Here is a 27,452-nt window from a genome sequence, read left to right as displayed (position 1 = left end):
CGCCAAGGAAAAGTCGAGGGAGCAAGACGACGTGGATAGGCACCGGGACTGCCCCTTCTTGGACACTTGCTTGGGATTCAGGGAATGAGCCGGTTGCCTACAATCGGCAGCCGCGTAGATGCCAAACAGAGAAGCGAGGATGCGTCTAATGTGTCTGTGTTCAAGCGTCTAGGGCCTCTCCCGCCTCGGAACAAGCATGTTGAGTCCGCTCGGGTGGAAGATCTCGAGGAACTATAGGACGATGATGAAGAAGACAAGTATCATCGGCCCGGGTGGTGCCACCGATGGGCTCGGCCGTTCCCGAAGCGAAGGGTTCAGCGTCTGCGTGGGTTGGAGGAAGCGAAAGGTTATACTGCACACGTTGAGGAAGGCACGCCTGATCCGGCCGCCAAAATTCAGCGAACCCCGGACGAAGAGGCTCGACCACAAAAAATGGAGTGGCGCCCCAAGCAAAGGAAAGCCGATGATGAAACATCGGCTGGCACAAACATGGTGCTCATCCTCCCAACGGAGTTTCGCTTCGAGGATTAAACGATGCACTCAAGGTGGACGACGGCGAGCGCATCGACATGACAGAAAGGATGAAGTTAGGCTGGTCGTATCCAGCCGGCCTAACCATGTAGCTGGAGCAAATCAATGAGCAAACGTGGCGAGGCTGATCCTCGTGATCGGCCCCAAAAATTTATGAAGGGACACTACAAAACGTTCATGGAGCAATTCAACGTGGAGGCCGATTCCAGCAATCGGCCAAAATTATCCTCACTATACATTCTACTTGGGTTCAACATTCAATCCAACAGGGAATACCTGAAGAGCCGATACCATCAAGTCCCTTGAAAGAATCGTACTCGGGGGCACCTAGGTGGATAAAATTCGAGGATATGCGATAGGAGTGTCTTGCAAATGCCCGAGCAGCCCAAGATATTCTTTGATGATGGGTATTGAAGTATGGGGGCCGATACATAAATCGGTCGTAAAAAATTCAAAAAAATTTAAGCACGGCCGATGCGACGCAGACATCGACTTAAGGATAGAAAGCCGATGCATGGCCATCGACTCAAGGGATACAAGCTCGTTATAAGCGGGGTTCAATGGAGCGAGGAAGTGGGCCACGAAGATAGACTCTAATGGAAGAACTCCTCAATGGAGTGGTTTGATGGCCTGGATCCTCTCTTCAAGAACCTCTGGATTCTTTTTGCGAGTATTCGAGTCCGCAATATCAGCTGGGGCAGGTTTGAGGGATCATGACCCTGACCAATGCCAAGAGCAGCATGAACGTGCAGATCAGGTTAAAGAATGGTTTGCATCAAATCCGCCAAAGGAAAGGAGCCGATCTGAACAGCAAGGCGCAAGAAGTGGTGCGAAGAAACTCGGGGGCAGCTCACCCAGGCTTCTCTGCTCTGGGGAGCCGATGTTGTTGAAATCGGCTGGCTCTGCGTCATGACTTGAGGCCAATGGCGGCACATTTGGCTGATTCACTACCTTCTTCGCCTTGATTGAGGCTCGGGGGGCAGATTGCCCTGGAGGACCCTTTGCTATAGGAAGCCGATTTGGTTGAAATCGGCTGGCTCTACATTTCAGCTTTGAGGAATGGTTGCTTGCGGGAAAAACGGAGCGGGGGCTCGTCCCTGCAAAAGTATCAGCTCCGGCTTCCGGATTGAATCAGCAATGATCTCATGAGAGCCCCTGAAAGCAAAGGGGATTTGGAAGAGAAGGGTCTGGCAGGAAAATGTCTGAAAACCTGAGGTTAATGATGAGGCCAGGCGTTATTTCGGGGTTTTGCCGTTTAGTCCAACATTACGCTCGGTGGATCAGCGGATTGGGCCTGTTCGGTTGGAAGTTTGGGGATCTGAATTTGAGCAAGGTTCGCAGGTTACCGGTGCGTTGCCATCGGCTTATTGAGCGGTGATCAAATTAACAATCGGCCAAATCAGTACGAAAGGAAGTCGGCGAGATCAAGTTAAGGGAAATTCTTCATTAATATTGGGATTTCTTACAATGAAGAGCCGACTGCTCAAAGAAGAACAAAAGAAGAGCCGATTGCTCAAGGGACTACTAATCCTACATAACTACTCCTCGCTAGCATCGTCGTCGGCGTCGCCATCGGCGCTGCTATCGCGGAGAAGTCCTCGCCGCTCGCTGCCCCGGCCGTCGGCTGGAGCTTCCTCCTCCTCCTCGTCATCATCATCATCCTCGCTATCCGCCCAAGTGCGGAAGCGCTCAGTCGGCGGGTACCCGAGCGGAGGAGGAGGGAATCATCTTCCTCCTCCTCCTCTTCTCCTTCCTCGTCGTCATCGTCGTCCTCGCTGTCCGCCCACATGCGGGAGCGCTTCTTCGGCGGGAGCCTGGCGGAGGGGGAGGCCTTGGTCTTCTCTACTTCTCCTTCGTTCTTCTCCTTGTCGAGAGGAGATGGGGTTCGCCCGGAGTGGAGGTCGTCCTCTTTCTTGTTCTTCGGCGACGATTGGAGGGGGAGGCACGAGGGGGAAGAGGAAGAGGAAGACATTGCTACGGGGAGAGGGTTTTTGGGCGCTGGTGGATAGAACGAGCAAAGGGATGAAGTGGCGAACCGTTCGGCACGAGATAAATAGAGGGGGTGTAGTGGATATTTAATGCGGGACGGTTCTCGAGGACATGATGCCGAAATTAGCAATTCGTGCGAGAGAAGCCAAGGGGGCAGGCGAAATGATGGAAGATTCGCGGCGGTCTCCGCTCCGCCACGACATGACCCGACGAAAGAAAGCGTAATGATTTTGGAAATGTCATTTCCAAAACCGGGGGCATGTGTTATCACCGGAATTTGACCTGGATCGGAGGTGGGCGCGATCAAGATGGGCTTGGAGATTACATACGAAGAAATACGTGAATCGGCCTTGTATGCAACGTTTGGGCTAGTTTGCCCTTGTATCATGTAACATATTAGATTACGTGTCGGTTAGGAGTTGGAGTTTTACCCGTGCACGGTTAGGTGCACGCTGAATTAGAAAGTCCCTTGGACTATAAATGTGTATCTAGGGTTTATGAAATAAACAACAACCAACGTTCAACACAAACAAATCTCGGCGCATCGCCAACTCCTTCGTCTCGAGGGTTTCTCCGGCAAGCACCATGCTGCCTAGATCGCATCTTGCGATCTAGGCAGCACTGCTTACTCTACGTTGTTCATGCGTTGCTCGTCTTGGAGCCTTTTTGATGGCGAGCAACGTAGTTATCTTAGATGTGTTAGGGTTAGCATTGTTCTTCGTATCATATGTCTGTCGTAGTGCAACCCTTATACATCTGGCCGCCCTTACACCTATCTTAGGTGTAGGGGCACCACCGCTTGATCATCGTTTAGTAGATCTGATCTGTTACGGTTGCTCCTTGTTCTTCAAGGATTAGTTTAATATCCGCAATAGTTAGGCCTTACACGGGGTTGGAGGATCCGGCGGCGTGTAGGGTGGAGTTTGCTAGCCCTAGACGGGATGTTCCGGGGATCAACCTCGTGTTGGTTTTTAGGCCCTGTCTAGGATCGGCTTACGATCACCGTACGCGAGCGCGAGGCCCAATCGTGAGTAGGATGATCCGATTATGTGGTGAAAACCCTAAATCGTTGTAGATCGCTTTAACTCTATCTTGATCAAGCAGGACCACCATATATTCGTGCACCTCGTACGAATCATGGGTGGATCGGCTCTTTGAGCCGATTCACAGGATAACCTGAGAGCCGATCGAGGCTCGTATTTAATGTTTACGCGTATGCCATGCGGGAAACTAAGCGAGGCATCATCCAACACCTTCCCCGACTCGGGTATAGGTCAGGTGGCACGCCCTGCGACAGCATCGGACGTGTGACCAGAAGGCTTTGCGGGCTGTCGCTCTGAGGGACTGGGGCCAGCCGCAGCCCTAGTTGTTCCCGGCTCTACGGTGTTGCCAGTCGCTGCCCGCCGGTGGGTTTCTGACCGCAACAGACACTGGGCGATTTCAACGGCCAAGCATCTGACGCACAAGGTGTTCTGAACGTGGATCTGACCGTAGGAAGGAAAACTGTCCCTACGACGTTCTTTATTGTCGACGGCAAGAGCACCTATCGTTGTCCTACTAGGCAGAGATTGGATCCACGCCAATCTGTTGCATTCCATCCACGATGCACCAATGCCTAATACGATGGGATGGAGATGAAGTAGAAGTCGTCCACGCAGGTGATTCAGCTGAGATTTCAACGGCCGGCATGAACGTTTGGGAGACATCGGGCCAAGAGCCACTCTCGGGCATCAATTTGGACGACCGCGAGCGCATCGACGTGACAAAGGACGGGGTTAGGCTGGTTTTATCCACCGGCCTGACCGTGTAACAAGAGCAACATCTATGGACAAACGTGGCGATGCCGATCCATGTGATCGGCCCCAAGGATCTATGGAGGAACATTGCAAAACCTTCATTGAGCAAGCAACATGGATGCCGATTCCAGCAATCGGCCAAAATTATCCTCACCATTCATTCTGCCTGGGTTCAACGTCGATCTAATGGGTAATGGGTTTGCGTCGGCTAATGAGCTGGAAGAAGTCCACACTGGTCCTAACAGAGCCGACGTTCACATATAGTGCCTTGGCTAACCACAGAGCCGATATCAGCAATTACCTGGCAGAATCGGCTCGGGGGGCACCTAATCAGATGAACATGTGCGATACATGTGCGGTGAAACATTAAGGGCCGATAGAAAAATCGGCCCGTAAAAAAAAATTCTCACTGCAGTTTCTCGCAATATACGGCCGATGCATGGACATCGACACTTTAGAACTAAGGAACAAAGCCGATGCATAGTCATCGACTCTAGCACAAATTTCATGGGATCTACCGGTTGCGCGTTCAAGACACGAGGACCTCCAACTACGTGTCGGAGGAGTTTTGGCATACGAGACAACCTTGTCGAGAGGAGTCTTGGTTTCTAAAGCCGCCAGTGACCATCTGCGTATCGGCTTTCAACGGAAGAGGGGTGATCGGCTCGGCTGGCTCTGCATGGTAGCTTTCTCGGATATGATCGAGCTCGGGTCCATTTTGTATGAATTGCGTGTCCTCGTCTCGTTTTCGCCTTGAGCGAGACTCGGGGGCAACTGACACGGTAGATGCTCTGTTTCTAGAAGCCGATTGGAGTATCATCGAGCTGGTCCTGCGTCGCAACCTTCTTCAAGGATGGTGAGTTTTTGCGAGAGGAGGATCACCGGAGCTGGTGAGAGGAATTTAAGGACCCTTGTGAAGGCAAGGGTCTTCCATGTTGTCCACCAGGTCTCAAAGTCATCGATCGAAGAGTTGAAGGATAGATTGTGAAGGACCGATGCGTTGCCATCGGCTCATTGAGCATCGGCTAAATTAGCTTAAAGGAAATCGACTAAATTAGCTTAAAGGAAATCGGCAAAATCAAATTGGGGGAAATTCTTCATTGATAAACAGGATTTCTTACAAAGAGAGAGCCGATTGCTCAAGGAAGGAAGAACAAAAGAAGGGTCTGTTGACCAATCTACTACTACTAGGCCTACACTAGTAGATCCTAGTCTACGGGCCGTCGCTGCCCTCGTCGTCGTCCTCGGAGCTCTCATCGGCACTCTCGCCGGTGGGCTCCTCGTCGCTGCTCCCGTAGCCCTCTACGGGAGCTTCATCCTCCTCGTCATCATCGGCTGGCCGTCGTCGTCCCACCAGGTGCGGAGGCGTTTCGTCGGCGGGTAGCCCTCGAGGAGTCGTCGTCGTCTTCCTCCTCCTCTTCTTCGGAAGAGGGGCAGCCGTCCCGGGGAACAAGTCATCCTCGCTTTCCGATTCCGAGTTCCCCATCGGCGAGGAACCGGAGATCTTCATCTCCGCTGGTCAAGGACTTGTCGTCCTCGGACCCGGACGGAGGAGGCGTGGTCCTCCTGGTCCCACTCTTCGGGTGCGCGTATGTCCTCCGACGTCGGCTCGCGGGAGGAGGAAGACCGATAGGAAAGACCGGAAGAGGAAGAGGAGGAAGAAGACATGGTGGCGCAGGGAGGGTTTTTGGGTGCTAATGCGAAGGGGATGAAGAAGCGAACTGTTTGGAACAGGTTAAATAAAAGGGGATATGGTGGAGATTCAATGCCACGGCAGTTTCCGAGGAAGTGGTGCCCAACGGAAAAAAAAATTGTCGGACCACGCGGAGAAGTGGAGGAGGCAAGGCATCATGATGAAGGATACTGCACGACGGTTTTGCTCGCCACGACATGACCCGACGAAGGAAAAGCATAATGATTTTGGAAATGACATTTCCAAAACCAGGGGGCATGTGTTATCACCGGAATTTGACCGGATCGAGAGGTGGGCCGCGATTGGAGATGGGCTTGAAGAATATACATAAAGAAATACATGAATCGGCCTTCTATACCAAGTTTGGGCTAGTTTGCCCGTGTATCTGTAACATAGTAAGATACGTGTCGTTTAGAAGTTAGAGTTTAACCCGTGCACGGTTAGGTGCACGCCTGAATTAGGAAGTCCCCGGACTATAAATATGTATCTAGGGTTTATGAAATAAACAACAATCACGTTCACCACAAACCAATCTCGGCACATCGCCAACTCCCCCGACTCGAGGGTTTCTTCCGGGTAAGCATCATGCTGCCTAGATCGCTTCTTGCGATCTAGGCAGCACACGTTTATTCGTCGTTCATGCGTTGCTCGTACTGAAGCCTTTTTGATGGCGAGCAACGTAGTTATCATAGGTGTTTTAGGGTTAGCATTGTTCTTCGTATTATATGCTATCGTCGTGCGACCCTTAGACATCTAGCCGCCCTTACACCTATCTTGGGTGTAAGGGCGGCACTCCGCTGATCATTGTTTAGTAGATCCGATCCGTTATGATTGCTCCTTGTTCTTCAAGGATTAGTTTAATATCTGCATTGTTAGGCCTTACAAACGGGTCGAAGGATCCGGTGGCGCGTAGGGTGTAGTTTGCTAGCCCTAGACAGGATGTTCCGAGGATCAACTTCGTGTTGGTTTTTAGGCCTTGTCTAGGGTCGGTTTACGATCACCGTGCGTGGCCGCCGAGCTCGATCACGAGTAGGATGTTCCGATTATGCGGTGAAAACCCCAAATCGTAGTAGGTCTCTTTAGCTTTATCTTGATCAAGCAGGACCACCATCTGATCGTACACCTCGTACGCATCATGGGTGGATCGGCTCTTTGAGCCGATTCACGGACAACCCGAGAGCCGATCGAGGCTCGTATTTAACGTTTACGTGTATGCCATGCAAGAAACTAAGCGAGGCATCATCCAACACCTTCCCGACCAGGTATAGGTCAGGTGGCACGCCTGCATCAGCATCGGACGTGCGTGCCGAAGACTTTGCGGGCCGTCGCTCGGAGGGACCAGGACCAGCCGCAGTCCTGGGAGATTCCCGGCTCTACGGTGTTGCCCGTCGCTGCCCGCCGGTGGGTTTCTGACCGCAACACATAAAACTAGCAAGGAACATAAGAAATTATAGATACGTTTGAGACGTATCAGCAGCCATGGACCATAGTACTCGAATAGTAGTAAGTCTAGCGACATGTGAATATGTTTCGAAGTAATCTTCGCCTTCTCTTTGTGTGTAGCCTTTAGCTACAAGCCGTGCCTTGTACTTCTCAATAGTACCATCGGGACTTAGTTTCTTCTTGAACACCCATTTGCAGCCCACGGGGTTGCATCCATGTGGTCTTTCCGATAGCTCCCAAGTTCCGTTAGAAAGAATCGAGTCCATCTCATTATGGACGACTTCTTTCCAGATCATCCGCATCCGGAGATGCATATGCCTCTGCAATGGACGTGGGAGTATCATCCACAAGGTACACAATGAAATCATCACTAAAGGATTTTTCAATCCTCCGTCTCTTGCTACGTTTAGGAGCTTCATTGTCATCCTTCTCAGTAACATTCTCATGTGATTGTTCAAAAATACTCATTAGATGTACTAGATTCAGGAATTATCTCCGTAGAAATTCTAGCAATACTATGCATATCTTTCATAGGAAACATATTCTAAAAAAATGTTGCATCACGAGATTCGATAATAGTATCAACATGCATATCGATACCTCGAGATTGAACTACTAAAAATCTATAGCCTACACTTCGTGGAGCATAACCTAGAAAGATACAATCCACAGTCTTTGGTCCGAGTTTGCGCTTCTTAGTAATTGGAATATTGACTTTCGCCAAACATCCCCATGTGCGCAAATACGAAAGTGATAGTTTTCTCCCAACCCACTCCTCGTAAGGGGTTTTATCTTTATTATTGTTAGGAACTCTATTCAGGACATGACATGAAGTCAACAAAGCCTCCCCCCACCATGCCTTTGATAAACCAGCAGTGGCTATCGTGGAATTCACCAAGTCGATCGAGCGTGCGGTTTTTCCTCTCGGCAACACCGTTTGATTGGGGCGAATAGGGAGGCGTCCTTTCATGAATAATACCATGTTCCTCACAGAATTCATCAAAGATCTTAGGAAAATATTCACCACCACGATCCAACCTAAGACGCTTGATCTTTCCCTCTACTTGATTTCCAACTTCGGCCTTATAAATTTTAAAGTAGTCTAAAGCTTCATCTTTAGTTCGCAACAAACAAACATAGCAAAATCTAGTCGCATCATCAATCAATGTCATGAAATATCTCTTTCCACCTTTTGTCAACACACCATTCATCTCGCATAGATCAGAATGTATGAGTTCTAGAGGTGCCAAGTTTCTCTCATCGGCCGCCTTGTGAGGCTTCCGATCGAGGTTGCTTTGATTGCACACAACTATGACACTTAGAACCTTTGGCAATGGTGAAATTTGGAATTAAACTCAAACTCGGATAGCCGAGACATTAAACCAAAATTAATGTGATATAAACGAGAATGCCAAACACTCGGTATCATCACTAACATTGCGACAAATATGGTTCACGAGACTTATTACTGAAATCCGAAAGCGAAAAGCGGAACAAGCCTCCGCACTCATAGCATTTACCAATAAATTGTCCAAACTTGGAAACAACTACTTTATTCGACTCTAAAACAACCTTAAACCCATCTCTGCATAGAAGGGAGCCGCTAACGAGATTCTTGTTCATAGTAGGGACATGATGCATGTTCCTCAGCTGCACGATCTTCCCCGAAGTGAACTTCAGATCTACCGTGCCAACACCACGAACAGAAGCATGTGACCCATTCCCCATCAAGACGGAAGAATCTCGGGCGACCTGGTAAGAAGTGAACATGGATATGTCAGCACACACATGAACATTAGCACCTGTATCAATCCACCAACATGGAGATTGAAATACCGAAAGAACAGTAAAGAGATTACCGTACCCATCAGCATTGCTAGCGGTCACCGTGTTGACTTGCCTCGCCTTTTTCTTGCGGTCTGCCCTCTCTGGACAGTCCTAAGAAAAGTGGCCAGTCTCTCCACGAGGTAAAGCAGCTCGGATCTGTTTTGTTTATCATCTTCTTCTTCTTGAAGGTTGTAGTCTTCATAGGCTTATTGAAGGAGGGCTTGTTATTCCCTTTGTTCTTGTTGTAGGGTTTCTTCTGCACCATGTTGGCGCTAGACTTACCCTCTCATTTCTCAGTAGTATCCTTAGCCCGAGCTTTCTCCTCAACATCAAGAGACGCTATCAGATTTTCAACTGATATCTCCTGTCTCTTGTGTTGGCGAAGTTCCTCCATGAAGGGGGTAACTTCGCAATAATGCATCCAGCCACAAACTTGTCAGGTAAGGCGCACTTAAGGAGTTCAAGCTCTTTCGCAATGCACTATATCTCATGAGCTTGTTCGACTACAGAACGGTTGTTCACCATCATGATGTCATGGAATCTCTCCATGATGTACAGTTCATGCACGAGCATCGGTTGCACCGAATTTAGCATTCAGTGCATCCCAGAGCTCTTTACCGTCTACTATGTGCATGTACACATCACATAGACGATCAGCAAGAATACTCAGAACGCATCCGACGAAGAGAGTATTGTCTTCCTTGAACTTGTTCTGATCTTGTTCAGATATAGTTTTTGTTATATGATTCATCTGTTTACTCATTATCTTCATCATTTCTTCGAATCGCTGCATTCATCTCATATGCTTTACAATAGTATGATCAAGATTATGATAGCATGTCACTTCAGAAATTATCTTTGTTATCGTTTACCTACTCGAGGGCGAGTAGGAACTAAGCTTGGGGATGCTTGATACGTCCCAAACGTATCTATAATTTCTTATGTTCCATGCTACTTTTATGATGATACTCACATGTTTTATACACATTATATGTCATTATTATGCATTTTCCGGCACTAACCTATTGACGAGATGCCGAAGAGACAGTTGATGTTTTCTGCTGTTTTTGGTTTCAGAAATCCTAGTAAGGAAATATTCTCGAAATTGGACGAAATCAACGCCCAGGGGCCTATTTTTCCACGAAGCTTCCAGAAGACCGGAGGACTTACGAAGTGGGGCCACGAGGTGGCCAAACACTAGGGCGGCGCGTCCTGGGCCCTGGCCGCGCGGCCCTAGCGTGTGGGCCCCTCGTGTGGCCCCCTGACCTGCCCTTCCGCCTACATATAGTCTTCGTCGCGAAACCCCCAGTACCGAGAGCCACGATATGGAAAACCTTCCAGAGACGCCGCCGCCGCCAATCCCATCTCGGGGGATTCAGGAGATCGCCTCCGGCACCCTGCCGGAGAGGGAATCATCTCCCGGAGGTCTCTTCATCGCCATGATCGCCTCCGGATCGATGTGTGAGTAGTCCACCCCTGGACTATGGGTCCATAGCAGTAGCTAGATGGTTGTCTTCTCCTCATTGTGTTATCATGTTAGATCTTGTGAGCTGCCTATCATGATCAAGATCATCTATTTGTAATCCTTCATGTTGTGTTTGTTGGGATCCGATGAATATTGAATACTATGTCAAGTTGATTATCAATCTATCATATATGTTATTTATGTTCTTGCATGCTCTCCGTTGCTAGTAGAGGCTCTGGCCAAGTTGATACTTGTGACTCCAAGAGGGAGTATATGCTCGATAGTGGGTTCATGCCTCCATTAAATCTGGGACAGTGACAGAAAGTTCTAAGGTTGTGGATGTGCTGTTGCTACTAGGGATAAAACATCGATGCTTTGTCTAAGGATATTTGTGTTGATTACATTACGCACCATACTTAATGCAATTGTCTGTTGTTTACAACTTAATACCGGAAGGGGTTCGGATGATAACCTGAAGGTGGACTTTTTAGGCATAGATGCATGCTGGATAGCGGTCTATGTACTTTGTCGTAATGTCCTGATTAAATCTCATAGTACTCATCATGATATATGTATGTGCATTGTTATGCCTTCTTTATTTGTCAATTGCCCAACTGTAATTTGTTCACCCAACATCTGCTTATCTTATGGGAGAGACACCACTAGTGATCTGTGGACCCCGGTCCTATTCTTTACATCTGAAATACAAACTGCTGCAATTGTTCTTTACTGTTCTTCGCAAACAACCATCATCATCCACACTATACATCTAATCCTTTGTTTACGGCAAGCCGGTGAGATTGACAACCTCGCTGTTACGTTGGGGCAAAGTTACTGTGATTGTGTTGTGCAGGTTCCACGTTGGCGCCGGAATCACTGGTGTTGCGCCGCACTATACTCCTCCGCCATCAACCTTCAACGTGCTTCTTGACTCCTACTGGTTCGATTAAACCTTGGTTTCTTACTGAGGAAACTTGCTACTGTGCGCATCACACCTTCCTCTTGGGGTTCCCAACGGACGTGTCAACTACACGCATCAGCTGCCACTAACTTGGGCTCAAACTCACAAGCCTGCCACTATATATGAGAAAAATCTGAAATCTAGTATGGGCCACTAAGTGTGGGCCCAATATTTCAACATGTTCTTGAATTTTTCATTTAGGGACATACCTTCTTTGTTGAATAATACTACATCTGCTTGACAAGCACATGATGGAGTTGAAGATACAAGAAAAAACTTTACTTTTGCCGAGTTGGTTGAAGAAGAAAGCGAGGAGACGATTCTTGCGCCATTCTCCGATATAAATCTCGAATTACCCTTGCGAGGAAGACTTCTCTTGCTACAACACTATAGGCTTGAAGTTCCAATACTTAACGATATACGCGAGCAAACGATATCATTGGGTTTTACGTGGAAATCTTGATGTTGTCAAAGCCGCCAGCAGCAGCTTCGTCGTACTGTCATCGATGCCGAACGACAACAATATGGAAAGGGTTCGCTGGGTGTAATTCTCAAACATATGATCGGTGAATCGATCGCCGGAGGCCCGCTGATTTTTGTAGGACGATCGAACTAACGACGACGCGTGGCATACAAAAGCCTTTGTCGTGGCTCGTGTAGGTGAGGGACATGCCCACATGATCTTCACGCGCGCGACGCCCAGCGCCCACCTGATACACACGCGCGCGACGCAAACACTTCCGTCGTATGTGATCGGTGCCTTCGCTGAAATGTACCACTCCGATCAATCAACAAGAGCGCTTTTACATGATGTATGTCCACCATTTGAATGATCGACGTGTTGCTACACGATCGACTCATACATACAGCTGCCGCGATCAGAATGTGCCTTGAGTTAGACGCGTCGTACGCCTCGAATCCACCTCCGATAGCGCCCTCTGAATCTTGTTGAATTTTCAGACTTTAATTGTATGCAGTCGTATACCCCCTTTCGGGCCTAGCCTTTCCATACTGTTTATGAAAGGGTGGCCGTTGGCATCTTCTCGCGTTATGCGGCAGGGGAAACGAGAACGACATGAGTCGGCGATTGGAGCTGTCGTGCGCGTGCGGTGGGCCACCCTACGTCCAAACGATCCGCCACAGTGTCCGGATGCCCGCTGAACACGACGACAAGCTTGGGCGATTTTCCACTAATTTGATTCATGCTATATATAGGCACTCTGTATATAGGTTGTCCCACATTCTTGCAAACGTCTCGGTGCTTGGTCATGGGTCATCTATGTTACGTATCGTCCCAAGCCAATGTGGCCCATGTGGCAAGAGGCGCACCATAGTTGTATTTCTAAGCTATGTACTCCCTCCAATACATAACAAGTGTCGAGATTTTGGTTTAATTTGATTTAAATTTGAACTAAAGTTCAGACACTTATTATTGATGGGAAGGAAGGAGTAATTTAAGTCAAGAAGATGAAGATCAGTTTCCAAGTTCATGGAAACGCATGGCATGAGGACTAATTTTTTTACTTTTGTTGAACTGTTACATAATCTTCATTTTAATATATGTTCAAATAAGAACTGATCATTTGAACTACGGTAATTTGGGAACTAACTTGGGTTGCCGAAGTGAGTCAATATTGTGCAAGTAATCAACTCATGATTACTAGTGGGTTATGTATCTTGGTGGAGTGGTGTTCACCTACCACGTAGTCATCGATGATTCTCGGCGGCGTGGAGCTGCGGGGTATCAAAGACGGGCGAGGAATGTTGGACGCGTGCAGGATGGTGGAGCTGTCTAGCGTCATGGTGACATCGATGGCATGCCTGGCATGGTCAATGCGTTGATCTCACTTGGAAATGGGTTCGAGATAGATGGTGGTTGCGAACTCTGGGACGTGTGCAATGCCACACCCTCAGGGTTTTGCTTTTTGGATGATGTGCGTTGGTGTACCGTCAGGAAGTATGGTCTTGTTCATGGTCACCCCCTTCATCGTAGGTATAGCGAGTTGTCGCTAGGAAGGAGGTTTCAAGTTGATCTTTGTATTTCCCTTGTAAAACATTGTGAATAATTTAATAAAGCAGTGAGCTGTGTGCATCCTTTGGATGCAGAGGCTGAGGTTATGCTCCTTTATCTAAGCAAATGTATCCCTTGATCACGTTAAAGAGGTTAGATTGATCTTTAGGTACCAAGGGACGCCTCGTTGAGACACCCGATTTCACCGGGGCCATCTTTGTTCTTTGCCTATAGTGACCCATATGAGCCTTCACCCTCTAGTCATCCCACCGACGCGCAATCTTAGAGAAGAAGCAGTATCTCCGAGCCGTTGCCATGGACGACCGATTTACTTCGGCCTTTCATAACTATTCGATTACATATGTGTTTTTTTTATAATGAGTGAATTGCAAATAAGACCACCTTCAAGAGAACGTGCAACAAAAAGACTACAACTCTAAGGGCTTTTTTACACACAACTCATACCCCAAGGCTAATCTGTCACCTAGAAGAAATCCATAACTACACTGACTAGATTTTTTACTGCTTTCAAGCCATTCGGCCCAAGGGCTCTGACAATGACGTGCAGATGTATTCGAGCTTTTTAGCAACGACTAGTTGAATGCCAAAGATATATGGGCCCATTGTGTCATATTTTTGTTTACTAGCTGTATTTATTTGGTAAGAAGTTTACTAGCAGAACGTGATTTTGGGTGCACCACGTGCTGTTATTTTTTTACCCATACATGCTACGGTCACCTTATCCTAGGGTCACAGTATTCTAAGATTGATGCAAACCACTGCAACACCATATCACACCTTATTTCCTTATTATAGAATGTATGATCTTGTATACTCTCAATCTATAACATGTTTGGGTCATTTCATACATTTTACTTTTCTCATGAAAGAATATGAACAAACCTAATACCTGATTATTTATAGATATGTAGTAATCCCAAAATTTTGTGAAAATAATGCATGCCAAAAAAAAATTGATTTGGTTTTTTCATGAAATTTAATTGGCCAATGAAAAATATACAATATGTTTGTTTGTACTCAGAATGGGATGCTAATAGTAAAACAGATTAATATTAGTAATCAGAAATGTTTTAAAATAACACTTTTTTTTATTTTCATGCACTTTATGTTGGTCATGAAAGAATCATAATTTTTTTGATGGAATCTAATGTAATTATGTGTATAGTGCAAGAAATTGTGACTAATATTTGAGAAAGTAATAATGTACGAGTGTACAAAATGCATCTTAACCATAGTAGATATATAACACGGTCGATAGTGAGATGGCGAAGAAGTTGAGAGTCTATTTTGCAAAATATGTGTACCTTTCTGAACATGAATGTATGTACCTGAAGGGGGTGATGTGTAAAACATTCAGATCTTGGTAAAATAAATGGTAGAGATAGTTTGTAGTACTACTTGATAGACACCCAAATACGAGGGTAGTTTCCTTTCCGACTGTAGGACCAACGATCACTTTTATTTCTCCACCAAAACAGCTTAAGAAACAAACCATGTAAAAAAAACTTGCAAAACTAACCACCCGAAGGAGTTACACAACACTATGGAAAGAAGTAGAAAACTAGGCTAGCTCGGTAAACGAACATGAACACGGGAGAAGCGATCGATAGAGAAACACGAACATGGGAAAAAAGTTGAAAGACACGATCGACGGCGTTCTCGGTGCGCGGCTAACTAGGCTAGCTGATGGGTCATGTGGAGCATGGTTTCTTGCAGAAGCACTTGCTCTCGAAGCCGTGGAACTTGCAGTTGCCCGAGGGGAAGCCCTCCGTGTTGCAGACGTGCACGCAGTTGCTGTCACTCCAGCACGCTCCACGGAACCTGTGGCTCTGAGACTCGCAGTGCCTGTGCCTGTGTCTCGCCTCCGCCACCCTCGTCGTCCCCATCTCTGCAAGTCACAAGCAAATCATGTAGTGTTCACTAGATTCACGGCATATCTGAACATCTGATCTCTACTAGCACTTCACAAAATAAGAAGACCTTTATCACCTGTGGCGGCGAGTAGGAGAAGGACGAAGAGGGCGGAGGCAACCATACGGCGAGAGATCGGAGCCATTTGCTTCGCTTGCTTGGAGTATGTGAGCTTCTGATCCCAGGGATGCACTTGAGACGGTGATATACGACTTGCTACGAGTATGGCGCGGGTTTATGTAGGGGCTGAGAAGCCCGTGAGACCAATTTCAAATTCACCAAAAACATTTCCAGGCCTGAAACAATAGTGCGGTTCTTCTTGAGATCTACAATGTAGCCAGGAGCCCTGCACCTGCAGCCTGCAGGACGGTGCGAGATTTTGTGTCGTTGCTCTTGGTGTCCCAACAACAAAGTCATCGGCACCCGTAAATTTATCTGCTCTCCTTGCAGGAAGTATAGTATTGTGCGCGAGTTTAGAGGTCGCGCATCGGTACATGCGTGGATGTCCTCAGAATGTAGTGCGTAGATGCGCATAGCAACGCAGGCAGGGGTCACTCGTATGCGTGCGTTGATGCTGGGCATGCTACAGACTCAGGCGCGGGGACTAGCTAGGGAAGGGGGCATGTTAAATCCAGCTACGCACTCAAATTTGTGCTTCGTAGCGGGAGCTACCGACCTGACAGTACCTGTGGGCGGATCCTATACACCGGCCGGTGCAGGCAGGCGGCCTTCTTTTTTCAGTTTCTTTTTCTTTCCTTTTTTTATGATTTAAAAATTAAAAATTCTAAATTTTGGAAAATGTGAAGATTTTTTAAAATGTTCAAATTTTAAAAATATTTTTGAAAAAATGCAGATTTAAAATTGTTTAAATAAATAAAACAAATTTGAAAAAAAAACTTGAAAGCTGTTCAAGTTAGAAAAATGTTCAAACCCAAAAAATATTCAAATTTCAAAATATTCAATTTTGAAAAATGTTTGAATATAAAAATTATTCAAATCCGAAAAATGTTCAAGTTCGAAAATTGTGCAAATTTTAAAAATTTCAAAACTGAAAATATTCTAATCCAAAAATTGTTCAGATTCAAAAATTATTCAAATTCATAGTTATTCGAATTTTAAAAATAACAAGAATAAAGGGAAAGAAAAACGAGAAAGGAAAGAATAATAGAACCTAGGCCAGCCCACAATACAGCCGCCGAGTTGCGGGGTGTCCGGCGGCAATCCCTATTTGACACTCTTTGCGTCGATTAGCCACGAAAGGCATACCTTCTCCCAGCGCACATACCACTAAATGGACCGGCCCAGCAGGAATCCAGTGCTACTGGGTAATTCCATTTTTCGGAACTTTCCAGAACCTTTCCGGTCGGGTTTTTCTGGGCCGGTTTACAACAGTTTTTTTCTCTTTTTTCTCTGTTTTCTTTCTCGTTTTGTGTTGTTTTTCTTTTCTTGTTTCTTCACAATACAAACATTTTTTAAAATACGAATAATTTTCAAATCTGGACAAAACTAAAAAAAATATAAACCTTTTAAATTGAAAATCTTTTTCAAATCCAAACAAAAAAATTAAATATTATGTTTTTCTCGAATATAAACAATTTTCAAAATACGAACAATTTTCAAATAATTTTTCAAAATATGAAAATTTTAAATTAAACATTTTTTCAAATCCAAACCTTTGTTTGAAAATATGGATGTTTTTGAATTTGAACATTTTTCAAATCTGAACAATATTTCAAAATATGAACTTTTTAAACTAAACATTTATCAAATACGAACAGTTATGAAAATTTGAATATTTTTCGAACATGAACAGATTTGAAAAAACGAATTTTTTTAAGTCTGAACAATTTTCAAAATTCTGGACGTTTTTAAAATCTGAACATTTTTCAAAATCTAAACATTTTAAAAAAATCGGAATACTTTATTTCATCAAAAATATTTCGAAATTAACTGATGTGAGGCGAACACGTTGTTTTACCAGAGAGTGATTTTCGGGCGAGCAACCTGGTTCTAATAGGCCGGCCCACGTGATACTAAGCTTGAAGCGCTGCGGCTGTCACGGACGCGACGAGCGCCGAATAGGAGCTCCCCTGTCCGGCAGACCGGCACCCATACAGACCGACACGATCGGTTACCTGTGGACGGGGCCAACCTCCGCCAAGTTAACTTCATCCCGCGTAATTAATCTGCGTCCAACACGTTTGTCTTCTCAGCAAACGAACGAACACGACTCCCGCGGGCGTACGGGACGTGGGAGCACACATATACAGTAACGCACCCGAGTAATAGTTATTAGGTAAAAACTGCATCAAATACACTAAAAACAGAAGTACTTATCAGTTGAAGCACGAGTACAGTTAGGTAAACACCACGAGTACAATCACACTAGTATTAGAAGTACGAAAAAAATATCTCGAAACCTATCAACATGGGATCTAGTTTTGAAGATCTCGACGCGAGGATCTCAAAAGTGAAAACGGTTCGTAATTTGGACTAACGGTTCGCAAGATGTTTCATTTTAAAAAAAAAAATCTACAAAAAAAGGAAAATTGGACCATCCTTCTCTCTCTTCTCCTATTCCATCTTGCTTCCACTTGCGACACTTGGCGAGCAGGGAGACCACTTTCCACCAAAATTCTGGCAGCATAACATGCCACATGTCGCATGCGGAGAGAATTTTAGACCTTCGCGAAGACCGACCTTTTTTTAGAGTTTTCGGTGGACCGCTGATAGGCCTAATGAGGGCATCTCAAATCCAATGCCCAACCCAAAACGGACACGTTATATGGGCATCTCAGGTGGCCCGACCCAAATAGATCTCAAATGTATCTGTTTGGATCGGGCAACATATACGAAATCGGTTGTGGCTCCATCTTAGTTGTGTTCTGGATGGGCTGCCTAGCGGCGCGGCCCAGAAGAAAGTTCATAATTTTGTTTAGATATCAAACTTAATTTACATAGTTGAAACCAAAAAGAAGAACATAGAAACTAAAAAAAGGCCAAAACCCTAGTCTAGTGCTCCTCGTTGTCGTCCTCATGGTCAGGTCCACGATCACCGGCATCTCCTAGGGTCAGTTGGGCACCGACGCCGCTAGAGGGAACACTGGCGGAGGAGCAGCCGTAGGAAATGTCAGTGGTGGAACTGCCATAGGGTGCATGCCATTGGTCCCATGGTGACTTTGGTGCGGGTGGAGCCGGCGCACGTGAGGCCTCCGTGGCGAGCCTGGGGGCCTTCTCCTCATCCATCCCTTTCGGCATGTGGGCAGTCGAATGAGGCCTCTGCCTGCCCGATGTGCCTTGCAGCTCGGATGCCTTCATGGCGAGCCTGAGCGCCTCCTCCCCATCCACCCCTTTTGGCACGACGGGGAGATGGTCCTTCGGGCCTCCTCCTTGGCCTTCGCCGCCAAGTAGGTGAGGTAACCTAGATATTTAGTTGTGTTATCATTCTTGAGCGACGACGGCTCCTCCTCGGCCTCAATCTTCCCGTCTTTGGCCGCATAGGGCATGCACGAACTCGTCGTCACCGATAACCCGATACGACAACGAGGATCCTACCCGACTTTGCCAACAACGTCAAGTCGAAGCCATACGCCAGGTCCACGAGGAGATCTGGAGGAAGAAGAACACGCCACCACACGATATCCTAGTGCTTCACCCGACTCTATCGCGACACCGATAACATGGTTACCCTCCACGCGCTGAGTTGCCAGCCGTAGGGGAGGTGGATGTCATCCCACCCCTCGCAGCCTGTTCCTATTATTGTAAAGCTCTGATGCCACATCCATGAGGTGGGCGCTCCAGCCGCCGCCTAGCCCCTCCATCTCTGGCCCTCCCAGGCCACTGCCACCACCGACGCCGGTGGTGGTGGCAGCGCCCGTCCCGCTGAAGGCAGAGGGCATGAGAGGGCTAGGTGGCGCCCCTGTTTTCGCATCTTGGATTCGTCTTCTTCTCCACTGTTGGCCGGTGGCGTGGGGGCTGGCGGCACAGTTTTGAATAAAGGTGGCGGTCCCTGGTCTTCTCTCTCTCACCGTGATGAAGATTTGCATGTCGATAGTTGTCTTGGATCTGGGGCTACCTGCCGAGTTCCAGACGGATTCGACGGCGTATTCCAAATGGACGCCATGCCTGGAGTTTGTAGGGGTTTGATGCCGTTTCGGTCGTGCCCAACCATGTTTTATTCGGACTATTTGGTTTCAGAGGGGGCGTTGTGAAGCTCTGCGGTCTGTTGCCATCATGAGACATGTTAGTTCCATGGATAAGTCAGACGCGGAGAATGACATGGAAGCCGAGAACTGAGGATTGGCAATGGAATTTTGAGTCCTCTTGAGCAGTGAGGCTGGCTTCGTTATTCGTGACTTGGGCAGCGGAATTGGCAAGTGGGGGCAACAACAAAAATTCAGTGTCTAAACTTGCAGGGTGAAAATCCAAGGTCTTGGTTGTGCCTAGCAATGTCCTTGTTGAAGGCATTGTTTTAGGAGTGCGGACATTCTTCAGGGTGAAAACTTATGGTCTTTGATTAGGACGATGACGGCTTGTGCACTGTTTCCTTCTTGAAGGCATCGGTTTTGGAGTTGCTAGATTTCTAAGGTTGTTTTGGTGGTGGTCCGTCCGCTGAACGGAATTGGTCATAGCGGGACTTTTCTTTTCTGTAGTTTTTCTTTCTTTTTTGGTTGTGTGCATCCATATTGCTATTAGAGCACTACGTTGTTGCAAATGCTAGATGTAATTGGTATCTTCACGATATTAATATATTTTCTTTATCGAAAAATAAGGATGTGGACACACGAGCGCTGCTCCTTTGGCTTCTTCACCGATGACGAGTCCTCGTTGTCGTGCTTCGGCTTCATCCATGAACATTCTTTGCCCATGGTCTTCCCGAGGAAGGGAGGTTGCCGGTGCTCTATGGACACAAGGAGGTGAGAGTGGCAATGGCGGTGGGTGGTGTGGACGACAGCAGGCGCGGTCACTAGCCTTAAAAAAGACTGGGAGAGGCCACATCAATGCCGTTGTTCGATCAATGGCCGCGTGCCATTGATTGCGGCTCAAAAGACCAGCCGCCCGCGCGACCTGGCGCGGCCTCTGAAGTTGACGCGGGCTAGAATAGCCTACCAAATGGACTTATAACACGAAACAGACTGGTAGATCTGCTTTGCATTGTCACTACTACTTGACCAAATACCCAAAAGGCTGAAGTTAGGCCAATTGCTGGTAAGCTAATCAAATGCCCACGCATTGATTTGGAACCAGTGGGGAGGTGAACTAACTGGCGAAATCAAGTCCAGTGTTTGTCTCACTACGTCAATACCTCCTTCTCGTCACACTGGTCTGATCATCACCAACTCCATACAGAAGTCCCTTTGCCATGCCCTGTCTTAATCTGGCCAACAACCAATCTAATCAAACCCAGATCACCTGGTCGTTCTGTCCCGTATAAATGTACATGCACAACTCCTGATGTTTTGCACCAAGCAAGCTAAGAGCCAAGCCTTCAATCAGCCATGGCCCTCACTATCCTAAGCGGCAACATGACCCACGCCGGTCGCCTCCTGGCCGACTCGACGGAGGCAGCATCCCCCAATGCAACCCCTGCCGCTGTCCCAGGCATCCCCGCACCGAAGCCGCCTGTGCCCACCATGCCTACTACACTCCCACCGATACCAACAGTGCCTGCGGTCACCATACCACAGGTTACGGTGCAGCCGATGCCGGCTGTGCCAGCGATCACTGTTCCCCAGTTCACAGTGCCCCCCATGCCTGCTATCCCCGCGATCACCGTGCCCCAGGGCACATTGCCACCGATGCCATCCGTGCCCGCGATAACCGTGCCCCAGGTCACATTGCCGCCCATGCCAGCTGTTGTGGTGCCGAAGGTGACGCTGCCGCCGATGCCATTCATCCCCAAGGTGACATTGCCTCCGATGCCTTCAATTCCGACTATGACCATGCCGATGCCATTCCTTGCGCCACCTCCTTCTGCATAGGCATGAACAAGAGCCTTCCATCCAGGATTTTACATTGTTGAAGTTCTAATGAGGACGTACGTACCCTAGCCTAGCCTCCCGCACCCCCGCACCCCAACCCTCCCGACGCCGCCGCCGCCGCCGGCAGCGCCGCCGGGGCAAAGATCTCGGGGCGTGGCGGCGGCGGGGGCCCTCCCTCGTGACGCGTCGGGAACGGCGGCCAAGGAGTCTCTCACGCGGCGGCGGCCCTTCCGCCTCCCGGGGCGGCGGCGGTCGGACGAGGATGGAGGGGTGGCGGCGGTCCTCCCGGGGACGATCCAGCTGCGGGCTGCGGCCTCCCCGTCTCCCATCGGCGGCATGCCGGCGGTGGTGGCTGGTGGAGGCGGACAGCGCCTTTCCCCCCGCCTCTCGCCGGTGAGGGGCGATGATCTTGGGCTTCTCCCGCGGTACGAGGACGCCCGGGGCAGCAGCCTTGGGTTCGACGGTGGAGGTGACCCTCTTCTTCGCCGGAGAGGATCGGCCTGCGGTTGGTGGAGGTGGATCTTTTGATCTATCACCGCGTTCCGGCGGCGAGATGGAGGAGCTTGGAAGCCGGCGATGGTGTCGCCGGTGGAGGGTTGGAGTGGCCAGCCCAGGATGGTCGCCGACGTGGGGGTCCGACCTGAATAAAGGCGGCGGTCCTAGGGCCTCTCTTGCGTGAAGAGGAGGACCTGCCGGAGGCCCGGACTCGTGATCCGGCCGGAGTGTTGAGTTCCGGAAGGCTCCGCCGGCGAATGTAACAGTGCTTTTGCCTGGAGTTTGCTGGATCGGAGGTATTCGGTCGTGCGCACCCATGTTTTTATTCCGACCGATTGGTTCTGGAGGGAGCGACGCGAAGCTCTTTTTCTTTGTTGACATCAAGTGACTATGGATCCATGATGAAAGTCGGAAGAAGAGAATTTCATGAAGACCGGAGGGGAGGACTAGCTAAGGGAGGTTCAAGTCTCTGCGCTGTTGAGGGACTTGCTTGGTGTTCCAGGCTTCACGGCAGCGGTATGAAAGTGGGGGTGACAACACAGGTGAAGTGCAGTGTCCTACCTTTCAGGGTGAAAACCCAAGGTCTAGCCTTAATTGGTTGTGCCTGGCAATGACCTTGGTGGAGGCATTGTTTTGAGAGCGGGGACTATCTTCAGAGTGAAAACCTAAGATCTTTGATCGGGCGATGACGGTGTTTGAGCACTGTTTCCTTCTTGGAGGCGTCGTTTTTGGAGAGTCTGTAATTCAGGTGTTATCTTGGCGGTGGATGTATTGCTGTTGTTAGGCCCGAGATACTGTAGCGGGACTTTTATTTCTTAGTTTTCTTTTCTTGTTTTTTGGCTGTGTGCATCCGTAGTGCCATTAGGGTGGTGCGTTGTTGCAGAGGCTGGGTGTAATTGGTATCTTCTTGATATTAATATATTCCCTTTATCGAAAAAAAAAAGGATTTTACATTGTTCTCTTAATGGTTTTAGCCATGTTCATTGAATGATCAATGTGACTTTGGTCATGACAGGGCTTTGGCATCTTATTATCCGGTTCCTATTTTGTATGTGTGTTTATGTATGTAATATGAGCTTTGTTTTGATTATTTCACAGTGATCATGTATGTAGGTTTATCACACTTAATATCAGACATACTTTATGTGATTACTGAGAGCAAGAACTTATCCTGTGCATTCTAATTACAATGTCTACATACCTGTTTGCTGTAAAGTACTAATCTGATCTCCTGGGAGCGTTGAACCCCAATAGACTTGAAGCATCTCAATATAAGTTCATACATTGAATTTTCTCCTCAAAGAGCATCAAATCGAATGCAGGCTTCTGTTTTCATCTAGAGTCGAACGCCCAGTAAGATACGTTTCTGCTATAGCAGTATGTAGTGCAGCTCCAACTGGAAGAACATCCTCATCCACGAAGAAATGCGGGTTGTGAGCAGAGTGGACCGAACCAACTGCCTCATTTCTAATACCGATGCCAAACATAACGCCAGGAACTAACTGTTGGTAGAAAGCAAAGTCTTCCCCAGCCATAATCTTCTCTCCGGGCTTTACCTTGTCTGGACCAAGCAAACCTCTGCCCACATTTTCTACATGGTGATGCAGCCTATCATCATTCACGACTGCAGGATACATTGGGTGGTCAGGAGCTTCCAATATCTCCGCAACTCCCATGCATCTATGTACAGCTGCCTGCCCTTCTACTACCTGAAAACCAATAGCATCTATTCAGGACGCTTCAGTTTGTATGATACTAATGGTAAAGTTGTTCAATAGTTTGATGTAATTATCTTATTTTCAATCAAAAGGGCCCCATGGCCACCAATTTCATTAATAAATTGGAGTGCTAGAAGTGATTATTGACATACAAAGAATTAGCCATACAGTAACACTGTTAACTCCTTTGTGCACACTGTTCTCAAAGATAAGAAACATGAATTGCTGACCATGGGAGTAAGACCGATAGACCATCCATAAACATGTTGCAACTGTAAGTTGCGTAGTCAGTCTCAAAACAAAGAAGTTGCATAGCTGAAAATTAGTGTGAGGAATAATTATGAAGCTCTTTCTTACTGAAAAATAAAATATGAAGATATGGGTAAATTTGCAGCCCACTAATATTATCTTCAAATGCCAACTCTTAGTGAAGTAAATTGTGCCATAATGCTTACCTCCTTAAGCCTTTTCTGTAGTCGACAAAGTCCTTCAGTAGTGAGGCTCCTCAACGTACCTCCAAATTCAACAACTGGAGGTGTGGCATCAATAGATTTCCCACCTTTAATATAAGTAACAGAGAGCACCTGAACACGATAAATATACAGAATACAGATCAACCCGAGCATGTTAATGTTCAGCTGTATTGTAGAGCAAAATTTTGGTCAACAAAATTTACAAGGACCATCAAAATAGATTTTTCCCCGCTTTTTAAATAAAGCAACCACAACCATACGCGAAGTTCAAATGCAAGAACATTTACAAGGACCCACTCTTGCCTAACGTAGGTTGGTTGAAATGTATGTGTAGTCGTACTTCCGAATCTAAAGACATCCAGTGGAATAATGCTAGAAATATGCATCAAAATGAACATAACATCCTTAGCCAAGCTGTTGATTTCCCCATATAATGATGTCACTAGAGTAACATTTCAGGTGCCACCTGAATATTTTTCATATGCTCAAGTTATGAAATAAATTGGTTACAAGTCCACCAGTACCTAATCCACATTAGAAGAAATGCAGTCTTATGATGTACCCTTGTATTACATGGAGGTGGGGTCGACCATGTTGGTCTGTAAGGCCACTTGTACTAAGGAAAAAGTGTTAGCGCTTGTTTCTGTTAATTGATACTACAATACCTTGAACAATAGGGGAGGATACTTGCACAAAGGAACTCCCACATAGATAGCCCCAAAAACATGTATATCAGCAACATTTCCTCTCTTTTTTGTGACAAATAAACTTTTGTTTGTTGGCATGAGTAATTATGTTTTCTTTATAATTACATGTCTGAAGAAAGTCAGCAAATCAAAGTAGTATCACTAAAGGGCAAAGTCGTACTTGGCTATGAAGAGGATCGTCTTCTCTTGAAGTGAGCTGTTGCAGGGACAGGATGGTAAATGCCGCAGCGACAACAGGATCTACATTTAAGTGTGGAGTTTCAGCCTTCCCTGTTTTACCTTCTATTCTCACTATGTAGAAACATACAGCTGCTTGTGTTGGTCCTGCGTGAGCTGCTATTATGCCTGTCGGCATACGATAATCGACATGCATGGCAAATATAGCTTCAAAACCATCAAGAACACCTGCGTTTATCATATGAGATGCACCAGCACCACCCTCCTCAGCAGGTTGAAAAAGGAGTCTCACCGTTCCCTTCATCGTACAAGATGAATGTTACATAACGCGTATATAGAAGAACAAGAACTGTATTCACAGAACTAACGGGTAAAAGCAATTTTGAATATGTAACTAACATACACAATTAGATTTATTGGTCATCCTACTTTGCTCAGTTAGACCAGAATGAATTAAAACTAGGAGTAGTTGGTATTCGACTACTAATTATTTTACATGATATTTGACTATTATTATTATCATGCTACGACTCACACTATACAAAGAAATATTGTATTCTCTTTGCACAAAAAACAAGAGAATTACTAAATGGTAAATGGCATGTGTTAACATGAAAATAGAAGAACTTTCAAAATGGGCTACCCCCTTTCAATTACTTTGCAATAGCGGAAATACAGAGTTCACCAGCAAAGTTCTTTATCCATACCACACACACGATAATAGAAGTTACTTTGCAATAACATGAAAATAGAAGAACTTACACAAGATGATCAAGTGGTTTGTCTTGCTACCTCACCCGAACATATAAGTACTAAATTCTCTCATTGTAATTTTCCTAAAAGTTTGGAGCATGCACTCTCAGAATTTTTTTGGAGGATAACACAATAAGCAAGCAATAACCTTAAGCTGATCCTTGCGCTCATGAAGCAACTTCGCTGCTCCCAGGAGCATCGCCGTGTGCACATCATGACCACAAGCGTGCATCACACCATCAACTCTGCTCTTATGCTCCCACTCCACCAATTCCTGCCATCCCAATTTCACAACCAAAAAAAACGTGATCCCGGTCATACAACCAGCGCGATATTACCGGAGTAGCATAGCATCTGGGGGGAAAAGGGAACGGACCTGGACGGGGAGGGCGTCCATGTCAGCGCGGAGAGCGACAATGGGGGGCCGGCCTGAGCCAACGTCGGCGACGACGCCTGTTCCGGCAACGGCACGGGCGGCGATCCCGAGGCGCTCGAGCTCCTCGCGGACGAGGGCGCTGGTACGGTGCTCCCGGAACGCGAGCTCCGGGTACGCGTGGATGCGCCGCCGCACGCCGACAATCCAGTCTCGCTCCCCCTCAGCGCGCCGCAGCAGGTCCTGCGCGTACTCAGCCGAGGCGGTGGAGAGGAGGAGGAGGTGGAGGAAGAGAAGGATGCAGGGGAGAGGAATGGCCATGATGAAGTAATTGACTGGGCGAGTACAGTCTGACGATGAGACGCTTGCAGAATCAGAAAAATAAGTTGGGCCTATAGAACGCTGAAATCTTATTATTCTTAAGAATTTCTTTGGGAGAACGTTCAAACCACTGTGCGGGTCATACTTAACTCCAGTGATTAGCTCAAGGAATGGATCACCACACTAGGTCGCCTGCCTCTCCGCACACGCCCTCCGAGACTTGGGTAGATGTTGGCCATATATATTTCTCTTTTGTTTTTCGAAATGGAGGCTGACCTCGGCCTCTGCATCAATCGATGCAAACAATGATGGCCACGCCTACTCTGTGCTGGGGGACACATTCACCTTCTTCTGCATAGACCGATGGCTCCTAGATGGGCGGATGTGCGACATAGAGCTAAATCTGATTGCGGCGGTGCTGAAACGTGCTGTCAGGCAACGCACAGTCCACGAGGGCCTAGCTGGTGGATGGCTAGATGACATTCCTCTGGATTTAGGAGCGCTGGTGATCACAGAGTTGCTCTAGGTGGCTGACCGACTGGTATCATACTGAGGGTGTGGAAGACACCTTCCGCTGGAGTTGGGAGAAGGACTAAACCGTTCAGCGCTAGGATTGAGATGGCGGGTGCACTACAGGTTTGGCGTTCACGAGTTTTGGCAAACTGCAAGGTCTTCCTTTGGCTAGGAGCAAGCAACAGATGATGGACAACTGATAGGCTGAGCAGGCGTGGCCTCCCGCACCAGCGGCATGCCCAGGTGGACGAGTCCTTGGACCACCTCTCTAATGGGTGCGTTTTGGCACGTGA

At 47.3% G+C, this 27,452-nt stretch overlaps 3 protein-coding genes across 3 annotated transcripts; 1 reads left to right on the top strand and 2 right to left on the bottom strand.

Annotated features, from left to right (window-relative positions):
- Positions 1 to 15,428: 15,428 nt before the first annotated feature.
- On the bottom strand, positions 15,429 to 15,793 carry LOC124671560 (defensin-like protein CAL1). The gene is made up of 2 exons (XM_047207920.1): positions 15,727 to 15,793; positions 15,429 to 15,625 (listed from the first exon to the last, which is right to left on the bottom strand). Exons 1-2 carry the CDS (start codon positions 15,791 to 15,793, stop codon positions 15,429 to 15,431), a joined length of 264 nt encoding a protein of 87 aa, XP_047063876.1.
- A 5,353-nt stretch (positions 15,794 to 21,146) lies between these two features.
- LOC124670772 (vegetative cell wall protein gp1-like) lies at positions 21,147 to 21,629 on the top strand. The gene has a single exon (XM_047207247.1). It carries the CDS (start codon positions 21,147 to 21,149, stop codon positions 21,627 to 21,629), a length of 483 nt encoding a protein of 160 aa, XP_047063203.1.
- A 1,492-nt stretch (positions 21,630 to 23,121) lies between these two features.
- On the bottom strand, positions 23,122 to 26,659 carry LOC124670768 (IAA-amino acid hydrolase ILR1-like 5). The gene is made up of 5 exons (XM_047207243.1): positions 26,329 to 26,659; positions 26,101 to 26,226; positions 25,183 to 25,497; positions 24,298 to 24,426; positions 23,122 to 23,833 (listed from the first exon to the last, which is right to left on the bottom strand). Exons 1-5 carry the CDS (start codon positions 26,644 to 26,646, stop codon positions 23,432 to 23,434), a joined length of 1,290 nt encoding a protein of 429 aa, XP_047063199.1. The 5' UTR covers positions 26,647 to 26,659; the 3' UTR covers positions 23,122 to 23,431.
- Between the last annotated feature and the right edge of the window lie 793 nt (positions 26,660 to 27,452).

Source organism: Lolium rigidum, chromosome 7 (genome assembly GCF_022539505.1).
Source record: "Lolium rigidum isolate FL_2022 chromosome 7, APGP_CSIRO_Lrig_0.1, whole genome shotgun sequence".
Taxonomy (NCBI): Eukaryota; Viridiplantae; Streptophyta; class Magnoliopsida; order Poales; family Poaceae; genus Lolium; species Lolium rigidum.
The sequence above is the reverse complement of the archived record's forward strand: the minus strand, read 5'-3'. Positions and strand labels throughout refer to the sequence as shown.